Source organism: Scophthalmus maximus, chromosome 22, assembly GCF_022379125.1.
Source record: "Scophthalmus maximus strain ysfricsl-2021 chromosome 22, ASM2237912v1, whole genome shotgun sequence".
Classification (NCBI taxonomy): Eukaryota; Metazoa; Chordata; class Actinopteri; order Pleuronectiformes; family Scophthalmidae; genus Scophthalmus; species Scophthalmus maximus.
The window spans coordinates 5,819,719-5,842,392 of NC_061536.1; the positions used below are offsets into that span (position 1 = coordinate 5,819,719).

Consider the following 22,674-nt stretch of genomic DNA (forward strand, 5'->3'; position numbering starts at 1 on the left):
CATGAATTTTGGCTTTTTATCCTTGTGAAACACTGGATACCACCACCACCACCACCCCATCATCTGGACAACTTAAGATATTTTAAATAACTTTAACAAAGAAGAATGTCCGTTTTATCCAAACAGAGTTTATCCCAACTCCCTTACCTATGATGCGATCATATTTACATGAAATTACCTTTCGGTTTCCAATAAAATGTTTTTTTTTGTAATGGTGGAAAATGTAAATCTATTTTCTAAGGCCAACATTAAATTTGCTTATTTTTTACTCCAATCTACCAGTCCATAATCCAAATACTTTAATTTACAATCTTTTTGTTCAATTGACTGTCTCGTAGGACAAAGCAAGTCAGCAAGTGACTGATTAATTAGCTGGCAAGAAAATATGCAGAAGAATGTTCCCAGCATGGATTAGTTGATAAAGCGAGCTACTCCAGAGCAAAAGATAACATTCACGTCTTATGCAACACGGCTATCGGAGAAGAATTGAATGCATGCATCTGTTTTTTCTGCCCTGTAAATTTAGGTGCAGCTGAACAGATACGGGACCAGTCTGACCTGTACACCCTCCCTGGCCTCCGAGCAGCCACCTCTTGACTGCCAGGTCCCTGCTGTTAAAACTCTGTCTGACCTCAAAACAAGTCACAGACTAACATATCAGTTGTGTTTGAGGAGACATGGTCTCCCTCCTTAAGTTCAGTTTGTTTTTTTGTTTTTTTAGCTATTTTATATTACATTATACTTGTGCACTGACAGAACGTTTTCTTCACTTATCTGTCAGTGCACAAAAATATGATCCCCTGTTTAAGATTTCCACTACACAACATTGTAATTTGTCTTTCGGCTGCAACATAAATAAACCACTCACATCTAATATTTTACCACTGGTCAATTCTGCACTCTTACATCTTTTTAGATGCAGGATTCTTAAGTTATTACCATGTCATTCATAGAACTAAGACGGTTTCCTTCATTCTGGCATGGTAAGTAAATGGATTTGCACCATAAGTTTATGATCTTTGCTGTGTATTTTGCACTTGAAGTCTGTCCACTGTGTGTTGACGTTGGAGTTAGCAGACAGGGGCACATGAATAAGTCACGAGGCGGGTCTTCCCCGTTGAGCCGAAATAGCGTGTGTGTGTGTGTGTGTGTGTGTGTGTGTTTGTGTGTGCGTGTGTATAGACTTGACTTGCGCGCAGGGTCCGACCTGTGTACAATTATTGACCAGGAGGACACGTCTGGGACATGTCTGCAAACCAAGGGCAGCGGACTGGACTGTGAACCCGCCATGAGCCCCCGTCGGGACCGCCTCGGAACCGGGCCGGGTCGTGTCCGTCTGTAGCGAGACAGCTGATGTGGGACACGATGTTGTTCTGGCAGCCGTACACCGAAAACTTCCGAGAGCCCGCGCACAGACACGACGTCGACAGTTACGCACGGTACGACCCTCACCAACACGACCGCGACATGTTCCGAGTGGTGTATTTTAGTAGCTCAGAGGTGTGTGTGTGTGTGTGTGTGTGTGTTTTCCAGTCAACTATAATGACTTAAAAAATATAACACGATATTGAATTTCTACTTTTATTTTTACATGCTGCGTGTGAATGCAACACATGTTTCGGTGTGAAGAACCGGGGAGTGTCCGCACGTGAACACATCACCGCTCGTCCCGCAGTTGGTGTCGTCTCTGCAGTTTTGTTGTAGTTTCTGGGGCCAGTTTCCTTTTTTCAGTGGAAAGGAAAACAGTTTTAAAGGAATTTATTAAGACAGCACTTTGCACGCAAGCACGCGCACACACTCTGTCACATAAATAACCTGGCAGGTATTTCTAATTACAGCCAAACGTATCCATGGATATTGCTGCAGCACTTTGTCATTGAAGGATTGTGATTTGCATTGAAATAATTTATTCATTTATTATTAGTTTTTTTTCGCCGGGGGCCACAACCTACTGCACAGCTACAGATGGACACAATGACGGCAGCTCGGAGGCCTCTGATTGGCCAACCCCCCTGCACTGGGCACAGGAGGCGGCGTCTGATTGGCCGGTCGCCGTCCTGGCATCCCCTTCCTGGCGCTGGCGGTGGCGGTGGCTGTCCCTACGCCGAGGAAGCCATGTTGATGCCTGGTTTTATGTCAACCGCTGCACTTTGGATGGTTAAAGGACTGCGCCTCAAGGACTGGGAGCCTTTGCGGTGATTCCCGCACCGCGATGAGAAGAGGAGAGCGGGCCGGGATGGTACAGGGCGCGCCAGCAGAGAGCTGCGCATAGGTCACCGGTCAGGCACACAGTTGATTCAGCGCCAGTGAAGTTGATGCTAGATAGCTTGTTAGCTAGGTAGCAACAGCTGTGCGGACGCTGCGTGGGATGCGGCGTGTGGACTGAAACAGTTGCACCGTCTCGGCTCCTTACGTTTTGTTGAGCTCCCGTTAGCCAGCCCGCTTGAAGACTGCGCCTCGGGCAGCGGCGGCGATGCTGACTTAATGCTAGGCTGCTTAAGTTGGCGTTGTGAAACTAGCTAGCCTGTAGCTAATGTTAGCATGCTGATAATCAACTCGCATCTCCAGTCACGACTAACATTTCGTAGCTGAGCGCGTCCTAACTCATCGTTGCGTGCAGACGGCCCGTCAGTCGCGGAGCAGCGTGTTGCGTGACGAAGCCCCCTCCCAAAACCCCCGTGTTGAGATATGGCGATGCACCCAGTCTCCATGGAAAGCTACCAGTTTGCCTGCCTAGCTTGCCAGGGAGCGGCTAACGGGCTAGCAGCGTAACTTTCCCCTCACGGCGTCACCCAGAAGCTGCAGAGCCCGCTTCCTCGCTAGCCCACGTCTCGTGCCCGCAGCAAGCTGGCGGCCCTCCGAGTGGAAGCCGAGGACAAGGAGCTGGGGCCGATGGCCTGGGTGCTGAAGATGGACGACGCCACCATCGAGTCGGGGCTGGTGCACGACTTCGATGCCAGCCTGTCCGGCATCGGGCAGGAGCTGGGGGCTGGAGCCTACAGCATGAGGTCAGAGACGAGCGTCAACATACCGAACCCAGCGTGTTAGCGCCATAGTGGGTCGTCAAGGACAACAACACACAGACTGTCTGGAAGTGTTAATTTTACCCCCCCGTGCGTGTCTTATCCCCTTTGTACTGGCTGCGATGGCTTGTCTTTGTTTTGGGACTTGGAGCAGGGCAGGGAGCCATGATCAGGGACGAAGATTATTTTGTCAGAAACCTACACCACAACAAAGGCAGGGCTTGTGTGTGTGTGTGTGTGTGTGTGTGTGTGTGTGTCTGTGTGTGTGTGTGTGTGTGTGTGTGTGTGTCTGTGTGTGTGTGATTTCAAGATAACACCAGCAGGTCTGCAGGAGTGGCCCTGGTTTGGCCTCTCAGACTTGACAGTTTCCAGGACAGGTGACCTCTGGTCTGTGGTGAGGACTCTGATTTTAGTCTTTTAATTGAGGGAAAGTTTCTCAAGCAAAAACCAAATACGTTTTTTTGTCCCATTAATTCACGGCCACAGAGATACTGTGACAAACACCGGGCATTTCTCGTAATTGTGAACCTATGGTGTGAATGCTTCAGCTCAATCTTTATGATTTCACACCAATACTTTTTGTTTATTTCATTATGTTTTCCCTCTCAGACAGTGACACAGCCGAGAGCTACTAGACCTGGGTATTTAACATCAGTACTTTTGACCAAAATTAATTCATAGGATCGGGATCTAACGTGTCAAATATTAAGAGTTTGCTCTGGATGCATGGCCAAATTCTTGGGTTTGTTTACTTATTCCTTTATCAGATATTGCCTCATGTGGACCAGGAAACCTCTCCCAACGTTAGACACGATTGTTAGTTGACACCTCTGCATTGAGCAGTTGGGCAACAATCTCACAAGAAGGTCCAAGATTAACTGTCTGTTTCTGAGCTTTTGATTGAATCACTGACTCTTCCTCCGAGACAGATTGCGTCCAGTTTTTCATCAAATTGCAGATGATCAAATTTCTGTTACTGAAAGATGATGAAACACATTTGTGTTCCCCAAACTAAACCTACTTGGGCTGATCTAACATTTAAAATGATGCCCAGCTCAAACTACACACAGTCTTTGTCTCTGTGTAGTTATTGCAGGAAATACATGGAGTCCAGTGACTAATGTTCATCCCCAGCATTAACTTTGTGTCAACTGTGTACTCAAATGGCTCATGGGTGGTGCACTAGTCCGGGAAACGCTGGTTGGTCGCGACTCCTTGTTGATGATCTGTGAAGGGGCAGTTTTTTGTCTATCTTCTTGAAGGTGGTTAAACAATGACTGTTGGCATCAAAGTAGTATTGCTGTAAACCATCTGTTCAATTAGTAACTCTTGTTATGTGTGCCACTGTACTTTTAAAAAGGTTATGGGAGGTGATAATATTCATGTGACAAAGGCAAGGAGCTCCCAGTCCACGTCTTATCAAGCAGCCTCCTTGACCATCTGCTTTTAGCGTGCGTGTATCTGAGCGTGATGTTATTGTGCGCCCGTCTCTTATGAGAGCAAGCAAGTTAACAATACTCAAGTGATGGTGTGCGTGTGAGTGTGGTTGGTGTCACTGGCTACAGGAGTAGTGCTATCTGTGGTGTGAGGCAGGGTTGCTGTGCATTAGAGTCAGCAGTTGTTCGGAACAGAATGTCAGAGTGTGTCTCAGTGGAGCCAGGTCCTCAGATTTCAGGAAGTAGAAGTAGTTTTCCTCAGCAGCAGGGCTCAACGTGGTCGTGACACCCAGATTGGCGATGCTGGTGAAAAGAAAGTGCATAATGCTGCTGTTTGGAGGACGGTGCTGCAGGATTGTCTTGAATTGTCAAGCTGTTTAATTTAATTTCTTTCCTGGCTCAGGTTAAGAGAAGCGCCATGACTTTCCAGAAAGTTTTCCAGGTAATGAGAGGCCATGATATGCATTACTTTTGCATGAACGGGATCCTTCTTCTACACAGACGTCCACACAGGGGCAGGCTCCCGTTCACAGTGCCCCCGTTGACACTCCTGTAACATTTGTCAGGGTGAGCCAGGGACAGGTTGGTTGTCTAGAGTGGCTGCCAAGTGTGAGAGATAGTATGTGTCAGCAGCTCAGGCTATCTCTGGGTGTTTTTGTTCATTAATCCTGCAGCCGCCTCATGCATATGTAATACGAGAGCCATTTGATCGATGGCTAGTCTGAATCACTTATTCTAAAATAAGACAATCCGTTTAATAATTCCACACTGAAGAGAAGAAGTATTGTCCGACTGAAAGTGGTGCATGCAATAGTGTGTGTGTGTTGAACGAGAACATTTAGTCCTAAGGTCTATGGGCAGGGTCTCTCTTTCCTTTTAGGAGGTTACAGTGATTACGTAGCTATGGGGACGAATCCCACCTGGTGTTTGGGATTTTAATAAAAGCTTAGAGCTTTAATCTTGGACACAAGGCAGTTCAAAAGGACAAAATCAAAGAAATAGCACAAAATGAAGCTCAACCCGGAAAATCTATTGGGTGTCAGATTTGTTTGCCAACTGACTTTCTGTATGTTTCTCTCTCTCTCTCTCTCTCTCTCTCTCTCTCTCTCTCTCTCTCTCTCTCTCTCTCAGTGATGTGCTGGCTTTACCAATCTTTAAACAGGAGGACTCCAGCCTTCCTACCGAAATTGAGACCAAAAATCCCCCATTCCAGTATGTGCTGTGCACCGCCACCTCGCCTGCCGTCAAGCTGCACGACGAGACGCTCACATACCTAAACCAAGGTGTGACACACAGTTAGTACAGTACATGCATTCGAGGGTCTTGGTTGTACTTCAACTAATGTTGTTGTTGGGTTTTTTAAGTGCTTTAATTTTTCTACTTTTGACTACACAACTGCACATATCAGATGTTGGTATTTGATCTGGTTTGTTCACAAGTAATCCACCTCTTTGTGTTCCAGGGCTACACACACACACATTATTTAATAATTTCCACTTTGATTTGTTACACATTAGTACAATTAGAGTAAAATAAAACCGTTGCTATATATATATATATATATATATATATATATATATATATATATACACACACACACACACACACACACACACACACACACACACACACACACACACACACACACACACATACACATTAACCCTTTCATCAGATCACATTGTTTTCTCTCTCAGGCCAGTCTTACGAGGTGCGTCTGTTGGACAACAGGAAGGCAGAAGAGTTACCAGAGCTCCACAACCAGATGGTGAAGGTGAGAAGATCATGTTGGCTAAAGGCAAACTTTTACCTATTACACCAAGTACACTTTGTAACCAATGTATGTGTTTGTAGAGCACAGTGCGAGTGGTGTTTCATGACCGTCGGCTGCAGTACACAGAGCACCAGCAGCTGGAGGGCTGGAAGTGGAATCGTCCTGGCGACCGTCTCCTTGACATTGGTAATGCTGTCGGTGACGCTAGTTGTTTACTTTAATTGTGCTGAGTGCGATTTGGAGTTCAAATGTATCTACGTGTCTGTGTGTGTGTCTGTCTTTGTTTTGTTTGAGACAGATATCCCCATGTCAGTGGGCATTGTGGAGCCGAAGACTCACCCCTCCCAGCTCAACGCTGCAGAGTTCCTGTGGGACCTGAACAAAAGGACTTCTGTTTTTGTCCAGGTAAAACACACACACACACACACACACACACACACACACACACACACACACACACACACACACACACACACACTGAACTCCCTGTGCCATCTGTTGGGTGGGCCACTGAATTTCCACATCAAACACATATTTTGATCTCCTGTCTGCAGGTGCACTGCATCAGCACAGAGTTTACTCCCAGGAAACATGGTGGAGAGAAGGGCGTCCCCTTCAGGATCCAGATCGACACGTTCGCCCAGGGAGACAACGGGGAGTATGCGGAGCACCTCCACTCTGCCTCCTGCCAAATCAAAGTCTTTAAGGTACATACTCATTCTCTCACAGGTGATATTTTCCCGCCAACTGAAATAATGTTTGCATTCCTTGCCACCACATGTGTCGTCCCTAACAGCAAATTAAATGTCCTCCTCCTCTGGTTCGTGTTTAGCCAAAGGGGGCGGACCGTAAGCAAAAGACCGACAGGGAGAAGATGGAGAAACGCACACCTCAAGAGAAAGAAAAGTACCAGCCCTCTTACGATACCACTATCCTATCAGAGGTCAGTATGGTGCCACAACCGACTGCCAGTCTTTACAGCTGTGTGGCTTAAGCCTTTACAAGACTACAGTATTAAGAAGCATCTAGGTTCAGTGTTTCAGTGTTTTGTTTTTGTTACCTTCCAAGACAGCTTGTCTGGGGCTGTGACTAACAATTATTTTCTCAGAGCTCAAGATAACATCTTCAGGTTGCTTCTTTGTCTGGACAAGCTTAAAAAAACTCAAAAGACATTCAATTTACAACAATATTAAATGGAGAGAAAGCAGCAAATCTTCCCAGTTAAAAAGCTGGATTTCTCATTTTGGCTTTGACCCCTAATGATTATTATACATCATCAAAATATTTGCTGGATATTCTGTGGCCAACTATTGGATTTATTAATTTTGACAATTGAGCCTTCAAAGAAAAATCCAATAACAGCAGTAATTTGAATACAAGGAGCAACCAGATGTGTGACCCTCTTTGTTCCTCTGCCATTCTTCTGATCGTTTTATGACTAAAACACAACTCATACAAAAGTTTAATGACAAAGTTACCTACAAGCGCAACAATGAATTAGAAAAAGGCCTTATAACAGTAAGTGATTCAACAATATTCACTGTTGAGTGCTGGATTAACTGTCTCTGCAAGTATAGTTTAATGCTACACTGACATGAACAGAAGGGACTGGTTGGAAAATGGTTGGCAGTATTGTTGAGATGCAGAACAGTGGTCCCCCCGGTCTGAATATAAATTAAAGTTATAACTGGGACACATATTTCACAGAAGGATGGTGTTCTCAAAAATGGCGAACATGTTTGAACAGTTCCCTTCTTTGTTTGTGTTTTGAGATAATCAAGTTTCTTTTGTGGGGGTAAGAAGATTTTCAGTCTTGTGTCTCTGTAATTTTTTGCGTGCCTGTGGTACAATGGTGCCAGTGCCAGGACGTGCAGGTGAGATTCTAGGTTGTTTTTTTTCCAGTATTGGTAATAAGCAAAGGTACATAGTGATAATAAGCAATTTTCAAACCATGGTATACTGTGAAACTGGGATACTGCTGAAACCGTACCTGTATGATACACCGAGATTTCCCGCAGGTTATTCCCTCGGCGATGGAGTGTGTGGAGTTACTGGTTGTTTTTGTGTCTTGGTCGCTGGCTAGCTAACCTCTGCTGTGTGTATGTACGCAGACGAGGCTCGAACCCATCATAGAGGAGGTGGGTGACCACGAGCTGAAAAAGTCCAGCAAGCGGACACTTCCCGCTGACTGTGGCGACTCCTTGGCCAAGAGAGGCAGTGTAAGCACCTTGCTCTCATCTCCTCCACTCCTTCCCCTCCCCATCACTCCATCCACAGCTAGAAGCTTGTAGGCCCCAGACCCTCAGCTGCTGGGAAAGAGATGCTGTAGTGCCATGTATGTGACATTAGGTGGAGCGCAGATGGTGCAAAGCTAATTTCGCTTGAATTTTCCTCAACCGTAAGACACCTGTTTGTGTAGCTGGAGTTGGCCTTCAGATAGAAAGTTAATCTAATAATTCACCATTGTGAGGTTTTAGTATAATTGCGTATTTAGATGCATGTGTCTTTCCTTAGTGTTCCCCATGGCCAGACAATGCCTACGTCAGCACCAACCAGGCAGCTACTCCCTCCTTCACCTCCACCCCGCTGTCCACCTACACCACCTCCTCAGTACCAGACAGGTAACTGTGTGTATGAAGCTTTTGTTGTGCATGTGTCAGTCTCCATAACCTAAGACGAACACGTGTTTTAGGTCGGGGTACGGAGTAGGACAAGTAAGCAGAAGTTATGGTCAGAGTAGGTCTTCATGAAACAAATATTGTGTGTTTGTTCTTGCTTGTGCAGTTTGTTGATCTCGCCTCTCTTGGTGTCTCTTGTTTTCTAGTGAATCGTCCTCTCCCAATCACCAGGCAGAGCCCGTCAGCCTTGGCAACTTGGAGGTTAGTCTGCAGTCCACGGATCCGTGGGAAACTTGGAAAAGTTAAAGAATGAAATATTTTACACACAAAAGACATTGGCATGTCACAGTATAGGAAAAGCATGCATGTAAATGGCTGGATCTTATCTTATTCAGCTTCTTAAGTTTCAAAGTCTTTGGGTTGTGCATTCTAGCTCAGTCTCTTGGCCGTTATTATGAGAAAGTCAAACCCAGATCCATGTGTTGACGACCTCTGTGTCTCTGTCCTCTACAGCAGCTGAGCACCACCGCATCCATACAGGACGCCCAGAAGTGGCTGCTGAAAAATCGCTTCAACTCCTACGCACGACTCTTCTCTCACTTCTCAGGTACACACACACACACACACACACACACACACACACACACACACACACACACACACGTAGAGTGAAAACAGCAGTGACTGGTCCTCTTGTCTTTGCATAGGTTCTGATTTGTTGAAGCTAACCCGGGACGACCTGGTCCAGATTTGTGGGCCAGCAGATGGGATCCGACTCTTCAATGCACTTAAATCCAGGTGTGTGTGTGTGTGTGTGTGTGTGTGTGTGTGTGTGTGTGTGTGTGTGTGTGTGTGTGTGTGTGTGTGTGTGTGTGTGTGTGTGTGTGTGTGTGTGTGTGTGTGTGTGTGTGTGTGTGTGTGTGTGTGTGTGTGTGTGTGTGTGTGTGTGTGTGTGAGAGCAACAGAGTGCCAGTGTTTTTCATTCAAGTTTTTTTTCCCTGTGTGTATTCTGTAGGTCAGTGTGCCCCAGGCTGACAGTGTACGTCTGTCAGGAGAGCTCCTTGCTGGAGAGACACGACACCGATGAAAATGGAGAGCACAGCATCTCCTCTAGCTTACGAGGTACAGATAGAAACTCTTATTTTTACCTTTCCTGGCATAAACAAGCAGAAGTGGCATGTGAACCTGAAGCCCGTTTCTGTTTGTACGCAGTGTACCACGCTCTGTACCTTGAGGAGCTGACAGCTGCAGAACTGATCCGCAAGATGGCGTGTGTGTGCAGCCTTCCACTGGGAAAAATCAACCAGGTGTACAGGCAGGGTCCTACAGGCATACTCATCCTGCTCAGTGACCAGGTACTAACATACTGAAATACAGAGCCTCATACTCTGAACTGTGGAGGCCTCTATATAAAGAGGGATGGTGTAATTTAAACAGTAAACAAAAACAATTCGAACTCTCCACTATAAGCAGGTAAAACCACCAACATGGATACTTAACGGCTCTATGCTTGCTCAACTTTTGGGAAACATTTGTGCCGTTTCCTTCTACATCCATATTATTCACAAAACAAATAGCTTGTGCTCTTAATAATTGTTTTTTTTTATATTGACATGATGCCTATATTATATATATAATATAAAGGGTTCAAGATTTGTTTCAATTTTTCATTTTAACTTCACTACACCTGTAATTTTGTCGGAACCCCTCCTGTGAAGACTGTTTAAGGAAAATGTACCAAAATGCTAATGTGAAGCAAAGACAAGATCAAAATCAAATAAAAATAAATCTGCAGGGAAGATATGTGTAAAAATAAAATTGTTGATAAATAATTGCCAGTCACTGCCTCATGACCGTGACCTCTAAAATACAGAGAAACCACTTTTCTTCAAGTCGACAGTGAAGTTGAATGATGCAACATTTCACTCTTTGTTTTGTGTTTCCCAGATGGTTTACAACTTTCCTGACGAGAGCAGTTTTTTGATCAGCACTGTCAAAGGTGAGCTCATAATGAGTTACATGAACAAGGTTCAAAAGATCCTCATATGACAAAAAATGTGATGTGCTTCTTTCTCCTCCAGATGAACTAGGTGAAGGACTCCATCTAATCCTGAAGTAGTGATGAGGACAGACGGCATCGCTAATACTTCACCCTCTGTTTTGGAGCAGAAGCCCTCCCTCTGTCCCCGCCTCTACTCTTTCATTCTACTTCCTCCCTCTCTCTGAACGATTGCTCGATGGAAAGACTGCGTTAAAGCCATGTAAATGTTAGAATCTGACATGGGTGTGTCCACTGTTTCATATTGAAAACACTATTAACAGAGGAGAGTTAAAAGAGGAGAGACTGGGGGGGGTGTTTGGGGTTTTGGGAAAGATTATGATTTTATTTCTTTGTCTTTTTATATGTTTTTGTGAGTGTGTGTGCGGAGAAGTGAAGGGGGGAGGCTCCAGGGGAGAGTGATAATCTGGCTAGCAGGAGAAAGAAAACAGAGTTTCCTTATTGCTCGCTGCCCTTCCTACACAACGCACACAACCAGCACTAGGCCAGTATTTGATAACCTGTACTGCTGAACAGCATGCGATCTCAACATACTAACTTGCTTAAAGGAGAATCCCAGCTTACTCTGCTTGTTTAACATTCTCTTTGGGTTGTCTTAGTGACCATTTATTGATCACCTGAGCTTGGTAACCCCTGAAATATCAAGGCTGAATTTATAGAAAACTTTTTATGGATGTTAACAAAAGCATTCAATCTTTTTTTTTGCTTTGTCAATGGACTAATTTCAATGCCACTGTCATCCTGTGTGATTTTACACTTCTCCCTCTGTCTGTTGACATGACATCACACTTAACTCCACACTCTCTTAAATTACGTCCTATTGAGTCTGAGCTTTTACTGTTTTTAGTTGATGCTTAATTTATGGATGAGCTGTTTCTGTTGCTCTCCTTGACTTGACTTGTTTCTGGTGCCATATCAAATTTTTAAGCTCAATCTTTTACTCGGATTCACACACACACATACACAGATGACATACACCTCTTGCTTTCTGTGCTCACTTTGAAACACTGGTGTAGAGGAGTCGGGTTCATACCTTTTGGGGATTTTGGCCATAAATGAGCAGAAGAATAAGAATAAACCTCGGTATAAGACGAAAAACCTACTATAATGTGGACCAATCGCGTTTCAGATTTGATAGGCATATTTTTGATTCAGCTCTGTCCATCTTGGTCATTAGAAGTATAAAAAAATATTGGCCAGGAACCCTCATCAAGTGGAGCTGATGAGGGTTTATGTAGCTAAACACAGGACGTACAGGTTGTGTTTGAGTGCCCTTACTTTGAAAGTGAAAGGAAACCTCACACAGGTCAGGGAGTAGCAGGGAAGCGCCGTTGGTTTTGTTGACCCTCTTACTTTTGTTTGCACGATTTCTGGCAATTTTTGAAGTGCACACAGTTTGCACGCCTCAAAGCATCAGAATAAATGTGTGTGTGCGTGCATATCATATTTTGTTCTTACAAAGAAAACTTAATTATGTCAGTAGTTGTCACAATCCTTTTTTCCTGTTGGAATAATGAAACTGTCTAGCTTCCTATTTAGTAAAGAGCATGTGAGAAACGGGGAAGGGAGGGAGGGATAGGTTGGTCCATGGTGAGTGTAACTTCTCCTTTTTTCCAGATGTTAGAGACCAAGTCTGCACTGAAAAATCACAAAACTAAAAGCTTGATGTGTAGTCAGTAGTCCTGCAGCCACACCCTCTCCTTATCCACCTTAATGAGAAGGAGGGGAAAAAAGTGTCAAGATTTAAAACATCTGTTTTTGTCTCGCACCAGAGCCCAAGGACGCGAATACCACAGCACAGTGAACTCTTCATTGACTCGAAATATTTGTGAGAACAGAGTGGATGTGATACCAAGTCAGGCAAAACCCTGGCGAGCTGTTTCCATCCCCCGACAGCCCGACCAATCCTCTGTCTGTGTGAGCAAGTTTGTGAGCAACAGAGGTGACCACTGTTTATGTACAGCCCAATGTCAGTGATGATGCTTCTCATGTGCACAGTGTCGTATGCTGGACGTGTTCACGACCACGTACTGGGAATAAATGATTTCATAACTTTCTTTTCTGTCTTCTTGAATTATTAGCGAAAATAATATTTTACAAGAACAGAAACATGGCCATTTGTAACTCATACCCTGACTTTTAATCACTAGTTAAAAAAAAGGTTGTGCTTTTGGTGTGATGCAGGCAATAACATCTATGTTACCCTACAGTTTTTTAACTGCATATACCTATTTTGTAAAGTAATTTTTTTTAGCCATCAAATCCAGATGACCCATCTGATATAATATGGATTATATTCTCTGATTTAGCTCCAGAGCAACAGAAGACAACTTTCCACAGGCTGATTATCTTTCTTTATTGCTAATGAGGAAAGATAAACATCAAAAACATCCAGATAGATTGTTGTTTATTTATCTTTTGGGGCACACGAACCGAATGAACAACAGTAAACAACTGTCTCTGCGGTGTTGCATTATGTAAAAATGTGACAGTTGCCTTTGCCTGCTGGACAATCTGATGCCACTGCAGTGACTCCAGCAGACTGAACGCACAACACACCTGCCAGAAGTCTTAAGCAGACGATAAGGACACAGAATCACGCTGATTTTCACCCCAGCCATCGTATCAGATGCTGAATCACGTGGGACGCGGAGACAATTCAGCTGTTAGTTGATTTGGACAGAAGCGTTAGCTAAAATTAATGAGATGTGATGTAATGTAATGCCATACATCAGAGAAATACCCCCCTCCAGTGGTAAAACGTAAGTACTGAAAATGTAATATATAGCTATAGTGCATGTTTAGAAGCCGATAAGTATAAGTAAGCTGAGTTTGCATAAATTATGGATTTTGTCGATGTGTGCAGGTATGAATCACTCGAATGTTTCTCTACTAAAAGCAATTACCAGTCAGTCTATGCATAACTATTACTAATTTAATAACCCAAGACAATTATGTGTGGATCAAAAAAACTTTACCTGTGCACAAGTGTGACCATTGACATCTGAATCCAGGCGTCAACAACAACTACAACGACGACAACAACATCAACATCAACAACAACAACAACAACAACAACAACAACAACAACAGTTCTTATTTTCCATCCATGATTTGAGCCAGACACTGCTGTTCAGTCAAAGGTCTCTGGATAGTCACGGCAATAACCGTAATTTCCTTCTGACCTGAACGCAACATAGTACGGAAGCCTGTCTGGTCGCAACATAGTACGGAAGCCTGTCTGGTCGCAACATAGTACGGAAGCCTGTCTGGTCGCAGACCGCTGTGGTTTCTCCCACCGAACCACCGAGCCAGCCCCCAGTGACACCACCGGAACGACGGCGGTAGCCCGTGGACGTGAAGAGCCTGGCCAACACGGGAAGGGCGGCGCATGGCTTTTGAGTTTGGACGGTTAACAATTCAGCTGTGACTGGCTAACTGCCGATATCACACCTGGGAGAAACCGTGAAGCCGCCGCCGCCGCCTCTCCCCCGCGTCGTAACTCGTCGAGATGTCCGCTTTCTCCGAGGTGGCTCTAGAGAAGAAACTGTCCGAGCTTAGCAACTCACAACAAAGTGTGCAGACGCTGTCGCTGTGGCTAATTCACCACAGGAAACACTCGAAGACCATCGTCGGCGTCTGGCTCAACGAACTGAAGAAAGGTAAGCGGGTGACGGGGGCTGGTCGCTGACGCGCCTCCACAACTCGGGCGCAGCGTCTGGCTAACTTTGGCTAAAGCGGGTTTCTTTGCTAACGTTGACGGGCAGTTGTTGGCGAAGCGACTGCCACGGCTAGCCCCCCCCCCCCCCCCCCCCCCCCCCCCCCCCCCGGAGCCGAGCTCGCTCCAAGGGGCTCTCCTCTCAGCGGCACCGGCAGACGTGAACGTTGCATTCGGCCACGTTATCTCGTCTGAGTAACGCCGCTTCGCGTTTGTGTTCGTGTTAGCCATGCTAACACTGGCAGCACCGGCGTCTGTGTACACCCTTCACGTTAGCCTCGCTAGGCGAGGTCTCCATGTCAAGTATTCTGCGCTGTTCGGGTCGACCCCTCACTGCACATATGCACCTGAGCTGCGATCATCAAACGTGTTTATATTAACGAACAGACAACATGATTGTGGGCCATGTGACAGAGCCTGCTCAGAGTCTTAACCCCACGGAGAAATCACCCAACTCAGCTGTTTGTCTCGGGTCGTTGTTTTTTTTTTTTTGTTTGTTTTGAAGCTTCCTTCAACTCATTGTTTGTGTTTTCTGTCCCTCAAATGGGGCACAACCATCATCCTCGTGTTCAGCAGCTGCTACTGGCCGATCGTGTCAAAGTTAGCATTCAGCCGCCATTGAAGCAAGACGTTGTAAATCTGAAGATGGTGGAGACCAAAACAGAGCATTTCTGCTTTGAATGAATGCTAATGTAGCAAACAGTCAAAGGCAATAAGCATGTTACCGTTGTGTTTATGGATTGTTCCACTGCCCAGTAAATCAATCACTGCAGCTTTAGTTAGCAAATGTTGAAACAATGAACGTGGCAGAGAAAACAATAATGAACAAGCAATACATTATATGCCTTTACGTAAGTAGTGTGAACTTAAATCAAACTCACCATCATCAGTATGTTGTGATTTTGAAATTGACTTATTTTCTCCTCAAAAATAGCTGGGTAGTTCACCTTTCCACAAGCGATACGTCGCTGTCAACATCATACACTTAATGAACGCTGATCCCCATTCAGAAGTGGGTCTCTGGGACTGTCAATAACTCAGTGGTGCTGCTCCTGGTATTACTGCTGTGATGGGCGTACACTTCTCCTAGAGAGTTGAGCTGTTCAGCTGCGCCAGAAGTGGTTTTCGCATTCACCTCTTTCATCTTTTAGTCCCGTCTCTCTCTTTCTTCTCGAAGTAGCAGAAGCTACAAACAAATAGTCATTACAAAGGCTTCAAATATTCCTCTGAAACTAAGGACAAAAGATGCGTTTTGGTCAAAGGCTATTCAAAGAAGATTAATATAAAATACATTACTGCATGTATATATATATATATATATATCCTTTGACCTGCCAAAAAGGTTTTATTCAAAGCACGTCAGATCACCAACCTTCAATTAATTACTGTAAGCAAACTTGTATGTAGTGAATGGTAACAGTAAATGCTGGCTCTAAATGTACTGCCTTAAAGTGCAAGTACATAACTGAGCCGATGAGATTATCTTTGGAAGTATTTTTAAAAAAGCCTCTTGCGCCACTGCAGTTGTATCTAATACAGGCACACTTTCCCTCAGGGTGCTACTCAACAACCTAATGATATCTCAAGTGGATGCTGTATTTTAGGAGCCTTATCTGAGGACTCAGAGGAGTGTGCAAGGTTAATAGCAGTGGGAGTAGAGACAACACCGTTCTCTGGGGCTTTAGGCCCGGCTCACTGTTGACTGTGTTCAAAAACAACAAACATATGCATTGTTACTTGTATGTTATCACTGTACAATGAAGTACGCGTTGGTGCATAATTCCAACATGGAAAAGACAACACAAGCCCTGTGATTAGAGAGTAAAAGTAATTTATCCCTTGTAACATTAAATGATTTTATGTGAATGAACTGTGAGGTGGGTGTCACTTTGTAGGTTTTCTTCTTATTTGTGACTGACTGCTGTGAGGTGATGAATAGCAAAGATAAACCTCAATGCATGGCATCAAAACCTAAATCAATAATGTTTGTGTTTATTTGGCTAATTAACGAATCATTGATTATGGGTGTGTAATATGTTAGCCATGGGTCAAAACACATATTTTGAGTATTTTTTGTTTTACCCAATGCCTCACTGTAACGTGTTTGTGTACATTTGAATGCACGCAGCTCAGGTGCCACGCAAGTTGACCTTCCTTTACTTGGCCAATGACGTCATTCAGAACAGCAAGAAAAAAGGACCAGAGTTCACCCAGGACTTTGCGCCGGTCATCGTTGATGCATTCAAACATGTATACAGGTCAGATTTAACATTGTGGTGTAAAAATGTGTTGTAAAGTCACCTTTTATTGTTTATTGACCATTGCAGTAACTCGTACTTTAAAAAAACGTCCAAACTTGAACACATGCTTTGATAACCATGCTTTTGATGACAGTTAAAACAAGTTATCTGACACACACACACACACACAAACACACACACACACACACACACTATTTCTGTCTGCATCGTCAGCTGAGTTTCACAGAGCTGTTGAACGCGTTGGGCTGTTCTGAACTGTTTTCCTGTCCAGGGAGGGCGAGGAGGGCTGTAAGAAACAGTTGGGTCGGGTTCTGTCCATCTGGCAGGAGAGAGCCGTGTATGAGAACAACCTGCTGGATCAGCTCTCACAAGTCCTTTGTAAGTTCCCGCAGCATAAATCTGTACCTGTACCGGCTCAACACCCAATCATGTTTGCACATTCACCTTCTGCTCTTTTCTTGTAAACGTCAGATGGAGAAAAGAAGGCTAAGAAGAGGCCGTACGAAGAGATCCAACCAGATGAGGACTTTGCCTCCCAGAGCTCCCCAGCTGAACCCCCACAGGTGCTGTTCTAGACAAACAGTGGAGACATTAATACAGGATTTAAACCACACAAAGGCCATTTAATAATTCTTTCTACTGTTGATACAGCTACTTCTTGATGGATTTTTGTCTGTCTGTAATATATTGTTTATGTCTGACATACCTATCCTCTACTGGTCATTTACCATATCGTCTTCTTCTGTGACTGCTCTCGTCCTTTTTGCTCCTTTCACCCGCTACCTCAGACAGCAGAGTTAATCCGAGCTTTGCAGGAGCTGGAAAATGCAGCCTCCGACGACTCGATGCTGCGTCAGCGAATCTCCTCCCTTCCTGCTGAGGTGCAGGACACGTCACTGCTTCACAGAGTCACAGGTAGGAGGCAGGACACAGCCCGTGGTTGTGGGCTGTATACACACTCACCTAGCAACACTTTATTAGGCACAACATACTAAAACTGGGTAGGGTCTCCCTTTGTTCTGAAAATAGCCTCAGTTCTTTGTGGCATGGATTCCTTTGTCATGTTCATGAAACAAGATTGTTATGACTTTTGCTTCGTAACATGGTGCATTATCCTGCTGGGCGTAGCCATTAGAAGAGAATAAACAGTGGCCACAAAGGGATGAACATGGTCAGGAGCAACAGGCTGTGGCTTTCAAACGATGATTAATTGTTGTCAAGGGGTCCAGAGATTACCAAGAAAACATACCCCACACCATCACACCAGCACCACTTGCCTGGACTGCTGACACAAGGCAGTTTAATTCATGGACTCTGACCCTACCATCTACAGGCCTCAGCAGAAATCCAGATTCATGTGAGTTTTTGTAAGTCTGTGCCCACAGAAGCTTTGGACTTCCGTTCTTGAATGACACGAGTTAAACCCGATGTGGTTTTTCAGATGTTGTAGCTCATCCACCTCAAGGTGTGATGTGTTGTTCCTTCTGAGCTTCTTTGTCAGCTCTAACAATGTATCCTCTTCATCTCTCTCATCAACAAGGTATTTCCTTCTGCAGAACTGCTGCCCACTGGAATTTTTTTTCGACGTGTTCACAACAGCAAGAAATTCCCCGGACATTCTCTGAAAATTTTAAATTGGGGCTGGCAGGAAAAGTTCCAGACGATGTCTTGAGCAACATTTGCGTCATTAGCGTTGTTGCATACACTCCAGGAAAAAGTCCAGACTGCAGTGCATGTCTGAGAGCACAGTGGAGGATTTTGTAACATGCTTGAACCCATTTGCTCCTTTTGACCTCCTGTGCATTCAGTGGTTACACGGCATATCTATCGCCTTCACCTCAACAGTCAAACACCTCATAGTGATTTTTTCTTTGATCAGGTGTCCTGCTCTCTGTGCTTTGTGTGATTCAGATAAAGAATCAGGGGAGCGGCTTTCCCGGCTGGTGGAGGAGGCCTGCATGCTGCTAGCAGACTACAGCGGTCGCCTGGCAGCGGAAATCGACGATCGGAGGCAGCTCACGCGTACACTGACAGTTTTCCTGCAGAGCCAGAAGGACGGCTTGGCCCAGAACGAGCAGAAACTAGAAGTGCGTAAATCACTTTCTTACTTTCTTTCATTTAGTTTATCTGTGTATGTCTTGTCTTCTTCACCTTTGTGTCATTATTGTTCTTCTGTCTGTCTCTGTAGCTGTGTGGTCTTACGTCTTGTTTGTCCACGTTTTGAAGTTACATTTCTCTTCATGTATTTCTGCATGTTACGCACTGCAGAGTGTCTGTTTTTGTTCCTGAACCACAGTGAAGATTTGAGTGTTAGTGCTGCTGGCAATCGAAACAGGAATCTGTCCTTCATTAGATATACACTTCACATCCAAGTGAGAAATCCTCCTTGTCATTGATAAATTGGTCTTTGAGCCTTTTTAAAAAAAAATTTTTAGTTCACTCAGTTTCATACAAAAAGCATCGTCCTAAAACGTGTGTGATAAGGTTTGACTTTTGAAAACATAATTAATTTTCATGTTTTCTCTTAACCATGCTCCTTTTTTGGTGACAATAACTGTCTAGCTTTTATTCACAGGATACCAAGAGGATAAAGTATCTCATATTGTATCTTCACCCAGTCTTTTGTAATAAAAAAAAACTGAAAATAAAAACTGAAAATAATATTGTGAGTGCTTTTATTTTACTCTAACACTTCCAGCTCCAGGTGCGTGCATCGTTGGAATTTTCAGTTTAAAAAAAATATATATTTCAAGACATTTTTTTTTTTTGTTTGTGGTATTGACCCAGTATTACCAGCTACAAATATGGTTTGAATTGAGCTCATTTTGCTCAAATAGATGGTAACTGATGTTAGTACAGCTCAAACCAAAGTGTAAGAAAAGACACGATACGTTTTCATAAATCTTGATATATACATACATGCTAGTTTTTATATGGAAATTTGTGAATTATACCGAACTTTGAAGCCTGTTCTGCTTCAACACACCTACATGCATCAGCTGTCACACAGTCATATCCAACGATATCTTAAAAGTTACGAGTTCAGCAAAGATAAAGTAAAGATAAATCATTTGAGTGCAACTTGTTCACTGTGTCTTTTAAGGTGTTAAAATCATTGCATAGACACGAATTAGGGTAAAATCATTTCATAATTCCTCATTTGCTGACTGTTTTGTTATTGTGTCAAAGCCCTTGACTAAATTTCTTACACTTCCCAACGTGCCTGTTGGACATGTCACCTTTTTCTGCTGTGTAGTTTGTCGATAAAGACTTTCAAACTCTTTCAAAATTTGAGTATACTTAGTTTAGTATACTATCTTAAAATTAAATCATAACAAGTTTGTCATACACACACACGACCACTTAAACCTCATCATATACTCAGAGGTTTGAAAGAGAATCCTCTGAATAATGTGTTCAAAGCTCACAAACTTGTTCATTCACGTCGATTTGTATTTAATCAAAAATTGACAAGAATATTTTTGATCGAAGTCTGGCTATGAACCCAAACTTGTGTAATTAAATTAATGTATATATATATATATATATATATATATACACACACACACACAAGGCCTTTAAGTAACACCATACCTCCAATGCAGTACACAGTTACTATATTATTATTTACTATTATTTCCATTTTCACGCAGTCTTCATATCCATGATTTAGGTTTTTCTAATTATATGTCAGCATGTTGTTTATAACTGTCTGCTTGCCACTAATTTTGTGGCCAAAATAACACTGTTGAGACAAAAAAAAGAAAACTAATAATCTAAAAAAGTGCAATGAGCAGTAGAATGTTCGAGCTCTGACGCATCTTTTTCTGCTGTGGACTTTTTCAGGAATATAAACGCAAACTGGCGAGGGTAACTCAGGTCCGCAAGGAGCTGCGTGCGCGTCTGAACAATCTTCCAGGAGGACTGTACAGCACCTCGGACTGACTGAGGTCTCACCTCCTGACCTTGTACCCGACCCCCCCGCGACTGAAACGTCTCCACCGGCCTCTTCGACATATGAGCCCTGTTTTTGGATTTTGGAAAGTGTCTGTGTGTCCCTGTATGGTGACCTCTGGTTCTCATTCTGTCCCCAACAGCTAATTAATCCACATGGCTTTTGTTAACAGAAATGTTTTGTTTTTCTCCGATCGTGAGCTCATCTTTGTGTACCCTTTGTTATCAGCACACCGCTGACAAAGTTTTATAATCATCAGACACAGGCGTTCCCTGCTTTGACCCCTGACCTGCTCACATTTTTACAGCTTTAAAGTGGTATGGGTGATGTGGGTGTTCTTTTTGTATTTATTGTATAGATGAGTATTTCTCTTCAGTGTTACCATTCATCATAATTTTCAGTATGTTTGATTGCTATCATAACTTTCTTTTACTCTTTTTTTGTAGCTCTTAGTTACAGATTGTTGCAGCAGTTTTTTTAAACTAGGATTTTTTTTTAACGCAGTGTGATCAGGCCTCCAAAGAGAATTGTGAAATCAGTAGGAAACCATGTTCAGAAGCTGAGACTCAAGCCATGTTCCCAAAAGCAGACACATGTTATTATAATTTACATATAGCCTCTTTGTGAGAAGGCTGTGTAAATCATTGGTAAGTGTACATATTCAAAAGTGCATGTAAATATGATGGAGTTATTATACCTTTAAGTGCTCATGATTTGTACCCACGTGAACATGGCGTGGACATTCAGACAAAGTACTGATTTACCTCTGCACAATGTCATCTTTGCAGTTGCCCGTTCCTACATGAAAATGAAAGGATGATGAGTGAAGGAGTGTGTTGTCTTGTTTACTGTAACGTTCTGCTCCATCATTTTATCCTTACGTCTACTGACTGCTGTGCTGACGCCTTGTGCAGCTTGAAGAAGTGCCCCAGTTTCCAAAGCCTGACATGAAAGCAACTGTTTGTTTTTGTAGCTGTGAAGCGAATTAGAACCAAAATAAACAGGAAATGTTCTAATCCTTGCAGCCCTGTCTGTAGTATTATGACAACTGAATTTCACTGAATTTCAAAACTTGCTGATAAAATGCAAAAATGCTGAGCAGAGAAACAAAGTAATGAAATTGAAGTTTGTGTGTAAAAAAGAAATACTGGAAAAAAAGAATAATTGGTGAGAAGAGAGGAACTGGGGGAGTTGTATCAGGAATCCCCATTAAAGAGAATCTAGACGATCTAAAGAAAGTGATGAGAGGAGGAACAGTGACAGAAATGAAACGCATGCAGGCTTTCAGGAACGGCGAAAAAACCGACAGTGAATCGGTGTTGATACACTTTAAGGAAGAGGTGCTTCCAGGATAAGTGATGATAGGATATATGCGTTTCAATGTAAGAGGGTATGTTCCCCCTCTGCTGGGATGCTTTAAATGTCAGCGACATGGACATACTGCTAATGTATGTAAGGGGAAACAGAGATGCAGAAGATGTGGAGGAGAACATGCATATGGAGAATGTGGGAGGAATGATACAGTTAAATGCTGTAACTGTGGAGGCAACCACACTGCAGCTTATGGCGGATGCATAGTCAGGAAACATGCAGCACAAGTTCAGCAAGTAAAAACAGAACGGAAATGAACATATGCAGAAGCTGTAAAGATATGTAACAGTGAAAGAAGAGAAGAAGGGAGCAACCAGAACATGTGTGGGAGCCAAGCTTGGGTTCAGATCAGACACATCTAGGTCATATACAGCAAAATAAGGAAAACACAGGAATACCAATGGACAGACTAGTGCTATTTTTAGCATACGTCATTAACTGTTCAGAGCGGGCAAAAAC

The 22,674-nt window shown here is 43.6% G+C and overlaps 2 protein-coding genes and 1 long non-coding RNA gene across 7 annotated transcripts; 2 read left to right on the plus strand and 1 right to left on the minus strand.

The window, feature by feature from the left end:
• Positions 1-1,175: 1,175 nt before the first annotated feature.
• Positions 1,176-12,966, plus strand: ubp1 (upstream binding protein 1). Of its 3 annotated transcripts, none has more exons than XM_035621150.2 (16): positions 1,176-1,439; positions 5,591-5,742; positions 6,157-6,233; positions 6,314-6,419; positions 6,532-6,638; positions 6,788-6,940; positions 7,066-7,176; positions 8,345-8,452; positions 8,748-8,854; positions 9,058-9,112; positions 9,365-9,458; positions 9,559-9,649; positions 9,867-9,973; positions 10,064-10,206; positions 10,799-10,850; positions 10,933-12,966. In XM_035621150.2, the coding sequence occupies exons 1-16, from the start codon at positions 1,354-1,356 to the stop codon at positions 10,968-10,970; spliced, it is 1,587 nt and encodes a 528-aa protein (XP_035477043.1). In that variant the 5' UTR covers positions 1,176-1,353; the 3' UTR covers positions 10,971-12,966. The 3 variants fall into 3 exon arrangements, with proteins under 3 accessions (XP_035477043.1, XP_035477044.1, XP_035477041.1); XM_035621148.2 differs by lacking the exon at positions 1,176-1,439 and adding an exon at positions 2,102-3,008; XM_035621151.2 differs by lacking the exons at positions 1,176-1,439; positions 8,345-8,452 and adding an exon at positions 2,101-3,008.
• Positions 1,568-2,090, minus strand: LOC118292300. The gene is made up of 2 exons (XR_004786873.1): positions 1,949-2,090; positions 1,568-1,721 (listed from the first exon to the last, which is right to left on the minus strand). It is a non-coding gene; the product is annotated as an uncharacterized LOC118292300 (long non-coding RNA).
• A 1,159-nt stretch (positions 12,967-14,125) lies between the features above and the next one.
• LOC118292224 (regulation of nuclear pre-mRNA domain-containing protein 1A) lies at positions 14,126-21,860 on the plus strand. Of its 3 annotated transcripts, none has more exons than XM_035620978.2 (7): positions 14,128-14,572; positions 16,757-16,886; positions 17,161-17,267; positions 17,361-17,452; positions 17,678-17,804; positions 18,801-18,976; positions 19,465-19,593. In XM_035620978.2, exons 1-7 carry the CDS (start codon positions 14,422-14,424, stop codon positions 19,576-19,578), a joined length of 897 nt encoding a protein of 298 aa, XP_035476871.1. In that variant the 5' UTR covers positions 14,128-14,421; the 3' UTR covers positions 19,579-19,593. The 3 variants fall into 3 exon arrangements, with proteins under 3 accessions (XP_035476870.1, XP_035476871.1, XP_035476872.1); XM_035620979.2 differs by lacking the exon at positions 19,465-19,593 and adding an exon at positions 20,736-21,860 and having other exon boundaries at positions 14,133-14,572; XM_035620977.2 differs by having other exon boundaries at positions 14,126-14,572; positions 18,801-19,550.
• Positions 21,861-22,674: the final 814 nt, after the last annotated feature.

Coding starts and splice junctions, on each gene's coding strand:
- ubp1 (XM_035621148.2), top strand. CDS start 2,893: ATGGCCTGGGTGCTGAAGATGGACGACGCCACCATCGAGTCGGGGCTG. Junction 3,009..5,590: donor GCTGGAGCCTACAGCATGAG/GTCAGAGACGAG, acceptor TCTCTCTCTCAG/TGATGTGCTGGCTTTACCAA. Junction 6,941..7,065: donor GCCAAATCAAAGTCTTTAAG/GTACATACTCAT, acceptor GTTCGTGTTTAG/CCAAAGGGGGCGGACCGTAA.
- LOC118292224 (XM_035620977.2), top strand. CDS start 14,422: ATGTCCGCTTTCTCCGAGGTGGCTCTAGAGAAGAAACTGTCCGAGCTT. Junction 17,453..17,677: donor CCCCAGCTGAACCCCCACAG/GTGCTGTTCTAG, acceptor CCGCTACCTCAG/ACAGCAGAGTTAATCCGAGC. Junction 17,805..18,800: donor ACTGCTTCACAGAGTCACAG/GTAGGAGGCAGG, acceptor TGTGTGATTCAG/ATAAAGAATCAGGGGAGCGG.